The sequence below is a fragment of the Penaeus vannamei genome, chromosome 7, assembly GCF_042767895.1.
Source record: "Penaeus vannamei isolate JL-2024 chromosome 7, ASM4276789v1, whole genome shotgun sequence".
Lineage (NCBI taxonomy): Eukaryota > Metazoa > Arthropoda > Malacostraca > Decapoda > Penaeidae > Penaeus > Penaeus vannamei.
In genome coordinates this window covers 14,672,475-14,682,474 of record NC_091555.1, presented here as the reverse complement: position 1 = coordinate 14,682,474, position 10,000 = coordinate 14,672,475, and the positions used below count along the sequence as shown (strand labels likewise).

At 47.0% G+C, this 10,000-nt stretch overlaps 1 protein-coding gene across 8 annotated transcripts in view; it reads left to right on the top strand.

Moving 5' to 3' along the window:
• kn (EBF transcription factor knot) overlaps positions 1–10,000 on the top strand; it is a 176,834-nt gene that overhangs the window by 24,706 nt on the left and 142,128 nt on the right. For all 8 annotated transcript variants that reach the window (XM_070123561.1, XM_070123557.1, XM_070123562.1 and 5 more), the window contains exon 3: positions 6,213–6,276. In XM_070123561.1, coding sequence (XP_069979662.1) covers positions 6,213–6,276 — 64 coding nt within the window. The remainder of the gene's footprint in view (positions 1–6,212; positions 6,277–10,000) is intronic.

Below are 10,000 nucleotides of genomic sequence, written 5' to 3'. Positions count from 1 at the left end.
GGGGAGGCGTGAGGGAGGGTAGGAGTGGGGAAGGAGGGGAGGGGAGGAGGGAAAGGAAGAAGGGGAAGGACTAAAGAGAGGGAGAGGGTAAGGGGAGTAGACGGGAGGGAAGGAGGGACAGGTGGGAGGTGTGGAGGAGAATATAGATGGGGATACTGGAGGAAGGAAAGAGGGGGAAGAAGAGGGAGAGAAGAGGCACACCCGAATCGCGCTTATGCAATACCATCTCCTTATGTAAACCTCAAACTGAACCCAGCGCACAGAACAACTTATTAAAACAAAACCCCCAAAACGAAGTCACCAGACATCCACCCCTCCCTCCTCCCTCCCTCCCTCCCTCCTTCCCCCACACCGCGTATATCTATCGATGACGTCATGGTACCCAACTTACCCCTCGGTCTCGACTTACCGACCCCGCCCCCCCCCCCCCCAGCAAGAAAGGTCAAGCAAATACCAAGGTCTGAGCGCGCACCGTCTTGCATTGTGGCCGCATCCCGTCTTGGCCTTTGGCGCGGGAAGGTCGTGGAGCAAACGCGGCTGGAGTTCCCCTCGACAGGACAGGCGGAAGGGAGGAGAGACAGACAGACAGATGGAGAAGTATTCAAGGAAGGGAAGACAGATAGAGAGAGAAATAGGGACTGGCGGATAGATAGAGAAATATTTAAAGAAGGGAAGACAGATAGAGAGAGAAATAGGGACTGGCGGATAGATAGAGAAGTATTTAAAGAAGGGAAGACAGATAGAGAGAGAAATAGGGACTGGCGGATAGATAGAGAAGTATTTAAAGAAGGGAAGACAGATAGAGAGAGAAATAGGGAGTGGCAGATAGATAGAGAAGTATTTAAAGAAGGGAAGACAGATAGAGAGAAATAGGGACTGACGGATAGATAGAGAAGTATTCAAAGAAGGGAAGACAGATAGAGAGAGAAATAGGGAGTGGCAGATAGATAGAGAAGTATTTAAAGAAGGGAAGACAGATAGAGAGAGAAATAGGGACTGGCGGATAGATAGAAAGAGAGATAGATAGGGAGGAGACAGATAAAAAGAAGTGGAGACTGACAGATAGATAGAAAGCAAGATAGATAGGAAGACGGACAGCCATATTTAAAGGAAGGAAGACAGATAGAAAGAAATGGACACTGACAAATAGATAAATATCAAAATAGGAAGACAAACTGAGAGAAAGAAATGCAGACTGACAAATAGATAGAAATCAAGACAAATGACAAAGACAAATGAGGCTGGCAAATAGACAGAAAACAAGCAAGACAGCCAGGAAACAGTACAGACAAGCAAGAGGAAGTAAGGCAGACAAACAGACATTCAGATGCGGCAGTAACAGCTACCAAGTAGAAGGAGACACAAGCAGGAAGAGGCATAAGCATTCGAAAACCTTAAAAGCTCTAGGTCTCATCTCTATCTCATGTCGAATAGGTTCATATACGTAGTCATATCGTAGAGTTTTTTTTCTTCTTTATTCTTTTGTTTGTGATGAAGAAGTTCCAACCGCGGGTGAGAGATGCTTCTATGGGTTTAGATCCTTGTTTATTGGGATTTGATGCTTTATGATGGGATCCGATGCTTTATGAAGGAGAGGAATCGCGGTGTATAAAGAGATGTTTATATTTATTAGGCGTTTATACTACATGGTGAAGTCGAGGAAGAAAATAAGAAGTAGAAAGAAGGAGAAGAAGAAGAAGAAAGAGAAGAAAAAAGAAGATTATGAGATGATGAGGATGGCGAAGATAATGAGGATGAGAGAGAAGGACACTAAAAGAAAAGAAGACTAAGGAGCATAAGAAGAAGAATAGCAAAAGAAGAATGAGAAGAAGCAATAGCAAGAACAAGTCCCAGCCAAGACTTTCCCCAGACAGAATTCGGTGCTCTGTCCTGCCATAAAACTGCCTAGTAGCCTCGCCCGCCTCCACCTTCAAGACCGAAATAAAGCTGGTCCCTTCTCTAGCTCCCCCTCCCCTCCTCCTCCTCCTCCTCCTCCTCCTCCTCCTCCTCCTCCTCCTCCTCCTCCTCCTCCTCCTCCTCCTCCTCCTCCTCCTCCTCCTCCTCCTCCCCCCTTCCCCCTCCTCCTCCTTCTGCTCCTCCTCCCTCCCTTCCTCCTCCTCCTCCTCCTTCCTCCCTCCTCCTCCTTTCCCCCTCCTCCCCCCTTCCCCCTCCTCCTTCTGCTGCTCCTCCTCCTCCTCCTCCTCCTCCTCTTCGAAGACCACTAGCCCCGGAGAACCCCCTTGCAAAGACCCCTCTTGGAGATCCCCTTCGAGAGACTCCCTTTCAAAGATCTCCTTTTAGAGACAGCCTTGTGAAGACCCCCTCCTGGAGACCTCTTTGTAAAGACCCTCGCTTGCAGACCCCCTTTTTAGAGACCCCCGTTTGGAGACCTCTTTGTAAAGACCCCTCTTGGAGACCCCCTTTCAGAGACCCCCTTTCAGAGACCCCCTTTCAGAGACCTCCTTTTACAGACACAGTTACAAAGACCCCTCCCTGAGACTCGCTTGAAGACCCCCTTTTAAAGAACCCCTTTTAGAGACTACCTCTCCCAAGACTTATCAACGAAGAGGGAGATGGGAAGGAATGAACGAGGGTTTAAGGGGGAGGAAGAGAAGGAGGGGCTTAGGGAGGGAAGAGAGGTAGAGGGAGGGAGAATATGAAAAAAGAAAACAGAAAGATAGAAAGGTGAGAGAGGGACAGAGACAGACAGATATAAAGAGAGAGAGACAAGGGACAGGCAAACAGACAGAGAGAGAGAGGCAGACAGACAGATAGACAGAGAGAAAGAGACACAGACAGATAGACAGCGAGAGAGAGAGACAGACAGAGAAAGATAGAGAGAGAGAGACAGACAGACAGACAGAGAGAAAGAGAGAGAGACAGACGGAGAAAGAGAGAAAGAGAGAGAGAGAGTAACACGCTCACTCACACACGGACTGCGTAATACCCTCTGCCACAATTACCGTCACCGATTATACAATTACTCCCGGGGAATAACTCGTACGTGCTTATTATAAAACTGATTCACTATCACAACAAAATTACCTTCCCTTCCTATTCTCCCCCCCACCCATCTCTTTCCCTTCCCTCGCCTGTTCCCTTCCCCCTTCCCCTTCTTCTCCTGACTCTTCTCCCCCCTCCTCTCCTTTCTCCTGTCCTTAACCCCTCTCCTCTTCTCCTGTCCCTTCCCCTCCTCTCTTCTCCTGTCCCTTCCCTCTCTCCTTTCCCCTCCTTTCCCTTCCCCCTCTCCTTCTCCTCCTCCCTTCCCTTCCCCCTCTCCTCTTCCTTCTCCCTTCCCTTCCCCCTCTCCCTCCTCTTCTCCACTGTCCCTCTTCCCCTCTCTCCATCTCTTCCCCCTTCAACTTCTCCTCCCCCTTCTCTTGCCCTTTCCCTCTTCCCACTTCCTTCGGCTTCCCTGTTCTCAAACATACCATGCCATTTGCTTCTCGCCTGTGACTTTTGTGGTGGGGGAAGAGGAAATGGCATGAGAGAGAGAGAGAGAGAGAGAGAGAGAGAGAGAGAGCAGAGAGAGAGAGAGAGAGAGAGAGAGAGAGAGAGAGAGAGAGAGAGAGAGAGAGAAAGAGAGAGAAAGAGAGAGAGCTTTGCCCATTCTTGCGCAAAATATTATGACTTCTCACATGTCCCCTTCCCATGCGCTTCTCTCTTTTGTGACGGCTGTTACGAGCGTGACGCAGTGACGAAGCCCACGGACTACTCCTTCCCCCACCCTCTCCTCCTACAACCCTCTCTCCAGCTTTCCTTTCCTTCCTTCATCTCCTCCTTCTCTTCCTCTCTCTCCTTTCTATCTTCAGCCTTGTATATAAGACTCATCCTACCCATACTGTCACATTTCCACTCCCTCCCTCCCTCTCCCTCTTTACCCTCCGTACCTCTTCACCTCCCCCTCCTCCCTCCATCTTCCGTCCCTCCCTCTTCACCTCCCCCTCCTCCCTCCATCTTCCCTCCCTCCCTACCCCCCACGTTCTTCCCACACACCCCTAATCTATTTATTCAAAGATTCAAAGAGTGCGTGAACTTGTTGTAGAAAAGCATTATTATCTCAGCCAAAAAATAATCACCCCGCGTTAAGCGCCGCGCATAATTTCACTTAAGACAGAAACACCGGTTTGTTCGCGTTTTTTTTAAGGGGGCGTGTGTGCGCGTCGTAGTAAATTCACACATAAACCGGGCTAATGCGGTGATATAACAAGTTAATGGTAGAGTAGACCTCGCTCGGAAATATACACAATGAATAGGCTCGAGACATTAAAAAAATATAGTTTGGGGAAAAGAAAGAAAGAAAAGAGGCAAAAATGTGGATATAGGAAGTAAATGAAATGTATATAAATTGTAAGAAAAAGAGAATGGAGGGAGGGAGAAAGAAAGAGAGAGAGACTGAGACAGAAGGAGAGAGAGAGACAGAAACAGAGATAAACAAACAAAGATGAAGAATGAAGAAAGAGAGGGGTAAGCGAGGGAGAGAAAGAGAAAGAGGAGGGGGCAGAGGGAGAGAGAAAGAAAAAAAAAGAGAAGAAATGCACCCTTTAAGAGACAGTATTATTTAATAGTGATAGAGTTTAATTGACGACAGAAAACGCGGCACTGGCTACAGCACTTTTGGTCACGTGACTCAATAATACCCACTTGGATCTAAAGGGTAAACAGGGTAATTGCAGGACAGGGGGGGGGTGGATATCCCCTTCCTCCTCTTCCCTTCTCCCCCTCCTCCCCCCATTACTCGCTATTGCTTCTGCTTCCCCCTTCTCCGCTTTTTTCCTCTCTTTTTCTCTCTGTTTCTCTTGATTTCGATTCTCTTCTTATGTCTCGATACTGTTCTTCTTGTTTCTGTTTTATTCTATTTGTTTTTCTTTCTCTCTCTCTTTCCCTTTCTTTCTCTCTCTCTCTCTCCTTCCCACCCACACTCTCTCGCTCTCTCCCTCCGTCCCTCCTTCTTTTCTTTTCGCCCTCCTTCTCCTCCCTCCCACACTCTCCCTCCTCTCTGCCCTCTTCCCTCTGTCTCCTTCCCTCCCACCTCTCTCCTCTCTCTCTCTCCTGCCACCTGTCTCCTCCCTTTCCCTCCCTCTCTCCTGCCTCTCTCCTTCCCTTCCCTCCCACCCTCTCTCCCTCTCTCCCTCCTCTCTCCCTCTCCTCCACCCTCCCTCCCTCCCTCCCTCCCTCCACTCTTTCCCTCCCTCTCTCCTTCCTTCCCTCCCTCCCACACTCTTTCCCTCCCTCTCTCCCTCCCTCCCACCCTCTCTCCCTCTCTCCCTCCCTCCCTCCCGTAAATTAAATACCATCTACCTCATTGTTAAATCGTGGGTTTGGGGTTTTTAGAGGTGGGAGGCGGGGGTCGGCGGGGCGGGGGGAGGGGGGAGGGGGTAGGGGTTATAATTATGTAATTGCTCCTTGTCTACGCTTGGCTGGCCTTGCTAATAGCGGGCATCGGTTGCTAAATTTAATGTCCTGAAGTTCATTGGTAATTTCATGCACAATGTTGTTGTTTTTTTTCCTTCTCATTCTTGTTGACCACTTTTTTTTATCTTTTTTTTTCATTTTTTTCTTTTGAATAATGATTCTTGTTGTGTCGTGTTTTCTTATTGCCTTTTTTTTGAATAATGATTCTTGTGGTGTCTTTTTTTTTTTTTTTTTTTTTACTGGGCGAATAATGTGATTCTATTGGTCTGTCTCTTTGCTTTGTGCCAAAATTCGACTAGGATGGAGGGTGTCACCCAGACAGGAAGGTACAGAACTAAGGTTTTACGTAATAGAGAGAGAAAAAAATGTCATGCATGTTTTTTTTCGTATCTTATGGTTATATCTAATCTATAAATCTCTTTCTATATTTAGAATAAAGATCTACTTCAAAATCCATTGATAAAGATAATTTCAGTATCTATGTTAATCTTATATCATCTGTATAAGAATTCAAGTGATAAAGATAATCTTAGTATCTTATTAATTTAATTTCTTTATCTATATAGCAATCCAGATCTTAAAGACAATCAAATTATCTTATCAATATCATTTTTTTCCTCATATCAGAATCCAAATAATGAAAATAATATCACAATCCTCTCCACACTTTAAAAAAAAAAATAAACACACCATTATTCCCCTCAACACATTTTTATTTATCCATTTATTTATTTATTCATTTTCTCAATCGGGATCATTTTCTCACGCCCTTTTGCCCTCCTTCTGCCCTCCTCCAGGAACCCGAAGGACAGAAGACGAGCAATGGCATCCACTACAGATTACAACTCCTCTTCGCAAACGGTAAGTCTTTGGTCTAAATTCCTTTTGTTATTTGTTATTGTTGTTATCTTTATCGTTTTGTTATTATCGTTATCATGGTTATTGTTATTATTATTGTTGTTATTATCCTTATCATTACAAGCATTGTTATTATCAATATCTTTATTATTATTATTATCATTATAATTGTTGTTATTATTATCGTTATTTTTATCATCATCATCATTAATAATATTATTGTTGTTATCATTGTTACTATTCTTATTATCATTTGCATCGTCCCTATTATTATTACTATCCTTTTTGTTATCAATATTATCTGTATCATTATTATCATATATTGTTATGATTTTTATTCCGTCATTATCATCATTATTATAATCATTATTGCTATTAGTATTATCATAATTATTACTATCGTTATCAATATTATCATCATCATCATTACCAGACTTTAAGGATTTTGGTTTTGTTTGACCATTTTTTTTTTTACTTTTTTATGTTGTTGTTAGAAGTTGGCGTTCGTGTGTCTTTTTTATATAGAGTTAGGAAGGTTTTTCGTTTTTATTTGTATTGGAAATCTCTACTTTTTTTTCTCTCTCTCTATCTTATCTATCTATCTATTTATCTCTCCTCCTCCCTTCTCTCCCCTCCTTCCTTCCTCCCTATGCGTCTGTACTCTACCTTTCCTCTACCCACACCATCTATATCTGCCCTCCCATCTTGTCTGCTCCTCTTCTCTCTCTCCTCCCTCCTTCTTCTCCTTCCTCCTGCCTGCTTTCTCATTCCTCTGCTTTGCCTTCCTTTCTTCTCTCTCTTTCTTTACCTTTCCCTGTAAAAAAAAAAAAAAAAAAAAAGAATACATTCCTCGAGTGAAATTCCCTCCTGTGGCAAGATTCTGGATCGTGTGTGGTCTTTTGAAACGGATGAAAGCTTTTTGCGGGTCCTGTAAGCCGAGACGCCGTGCCAAGCGAAGCACATTCTGCTTCCTCATGTGCTCCTCTCTTCCTCCTCCTCCTCTCTTTCATCGTCTCTCTTTGTCGTCCTCTTCTTCCTCCTCTTCTTCCTCCTATGTGTGTCCTCCTCTTCCTCCTCCTCTTCCTCCTCCTCTGTGTGTCCTCCTCTTCCTCCTCCTCTTCTTCTTCCTCTTTGTCGTCCTGCTCCTCTTCCTCCTCTGTGTGTCATCCTCTTCTTCCTCCTCTTCCTCCTTCTCTGTGTCCTCCTCTTCCTCCTCCTCTTTGTCGTCCTCTTTGTCGTCCTGCTCCTCTTCCTCCTCTGTGTGTCATCCTCTTCTTCCTTCCTCTTCCTCCTTCTCTGAGCCTGTCCTCACTCTTCACTCCTTCTCTGTGTGACCTCCTCCACTCCTCCTCTTTGTCGTCCTGCCTCTCTTCCTCCTCCTCTGTGTCTCCTCCTCTTCCTCCTCCTCTGTGTATCCTCCTCTGTGTGTCCTCTTCCTCCTCCTCTGTGTGTCCTCCTCTTCCTCCTCCTCTGTGTGTCCTCCTCTTCCTCCTCCTCTGTGTGTCCTCCTCTTCCTCCTCCTCTTCCTCCTCCTCTGTGTGTCCTCCTCTTCCTCCTCCTCTTTGTCGTCCTGCTCCTCTTCCTCGTCCTTTTTGTCCTCCGAGTCTGCCTCTTGGCCCTACTCCTCCTCCGAGTCCTCCTTGTCCTTCTCCACCGCTTCTTTGTCCTCCTTCTTCTCTTCCTCTTCGTCTTTCTCCTCTTCCTCTTTGTCCTTCTCCTCCTCCACCGCTTCTTTGTCCTCCTTTTTATCTTCCTCTTCGTCCTCCTCCTCTTCCTCTTTGTCCTTCTCCTCCTCCTCTTTGTCCCACGTGTCTTCCTACAGTTGATCCTCTTCCTCCTACTCCTACACCTCCGCCGAGTTATTGTCCTCCTCATCCTCCTCTATCTTCCATTTCCTCTCCTTGTCGTCCTCCTCCTCTTCCTTCTCCTACAAGTGCTACTTCTTATCCTTCTTTTTCTTTTCTCATTTTATTTTTCTTCTTTTTCTTTTCCCCCTTCTTTATAAGCTTCTTTTCCTTAATTTTCTTCTTTTTCTTCTTTATCTTGGTCTAATCCTTCCCTCCTTCCCCTCTTCCCTCCACCTTCCCTCCCTCCTCCTCACCTTCCTTCCCTCCACCTTCTCTCGCCCTCCCTCCATCCCCATCCACCCCCATCACCTTCCCTCCTCACTCATCCCTTCCCCTCCACCTTCTCTCCCTTCACCTCCCTCCCTCCCATCTCCCATCCCTCCCTCCTCACCATCCCTTCCCTCCCCTCCTCCTCCCCTTCCCCTCCCTCTCTCCCTCCTCCCTCCCTACTCCCTCCCTCCTTCCCTCCTCCCTCCACCTTCCCTCCCTCCACTTCCCTTCCCCTTCCCCTTCCCTTCCCTTCCCTCCCCTCCCTCCCTCCCACTCCCTCCCTCCTCTCCCTCCTTCCTCTTCCCTCCACCTCCCCCTTCCCTCCCTCCCACCTGTCCTCTCCATCTTCCCCTTCCCTTCCCCTCCTGCCTCTCCTCCCTCTCCTCTTCCCCTTCCCCTCCACCTTCCTCCCTCACCACTCCTTCCCCTCCTCCCTCCCATCTTCCCCTTCCCTCCACCTCCCTCCCTCCCCTCCCTCCCTCCCTCCCCCAAGCGTGAACTGGGAGCGCCCGAGGGCAGCGCACGGCAGCATATCGACATCACTTATTTACAGCTGAGTCTTGGTATATTAGACGCCCGGGATCGCCGACGGGCTGCGGCTGGCGAGAGTGACGACGACGCGTTGCGGTTGTCTGGGTGCACATACACATACGTACATGTACACACATACACGGACATATACACACACGTATATGTTTATGTATGTACATGTACACATACGTATATTTAAAGCCACGTATGATGTAGATATGACACGTAGATGTATGCACTATGCCTCCACCATGTATATGTACGGTTCTAGATATTTATTACATTGTTGTTTGAGCATGAGACCTCTTCCAGGATCATGGATGCACGTAGCTTCTGTGGAAGTATGCATGTGTGTGTGTGTGTGTGTGTGTGTGTGTGTGTGTGTGTGTGTGTGTGTGTGTATTTTTGTATAGAGAATCCCCGTCCATACCCTACCCACCACACCCTCCCCCCTCCGCCAGGTACCCCCAACCCACCCTTTAGGCCGGCGAGTGTTCCGTGAATCTTACAAGAGGGAATTGACAAGGCAGCCTCTCCCGGACGCCGTAACCGATCTCGCTTCGGGGACGCGCCATGATCGACGCCTTCGCCTGAGCTGGGGGGGGGGGGGGAGAGAAGGGAGGGGGAGAGGGAGAAGAAAAGGAAGGGGAGAGAGAGAGGAGGAAAAGGAAAAGGGAGGAGGAAAGGGAGGAGTGGAAGCGGGACGGGGAGGGAGAGAGGGGAAGGAAAAGGGAGGGTGGGATAGAGAGATAAAGAGATAGAGAGAGAGATATGAAGGGAGAGGGTAGAGAGGGGAAGGCGAATATGGGAAAAGGTAAGCGGTAGAAGAGGGAATAAGAGAGAAGCAGAGGGAGAGAAAGAGAGAAAGAGGATCGATCAGAATAAAAACGAAGGATAAAGAGAAAGTAGGAATAATAAAGAGAAGGAGAGACGACAAGAAGAAAGAGAAGGAGAAAGGAGACGTTACTAGACGTGTGCAAGACGTTAAATATAGATATATGAACGAAGTGAGACAAACAGATACGAAGAGAAATTATCAGAAAAGAAGAGAAAGGCGTAGATCGATAGATCAATAGAGA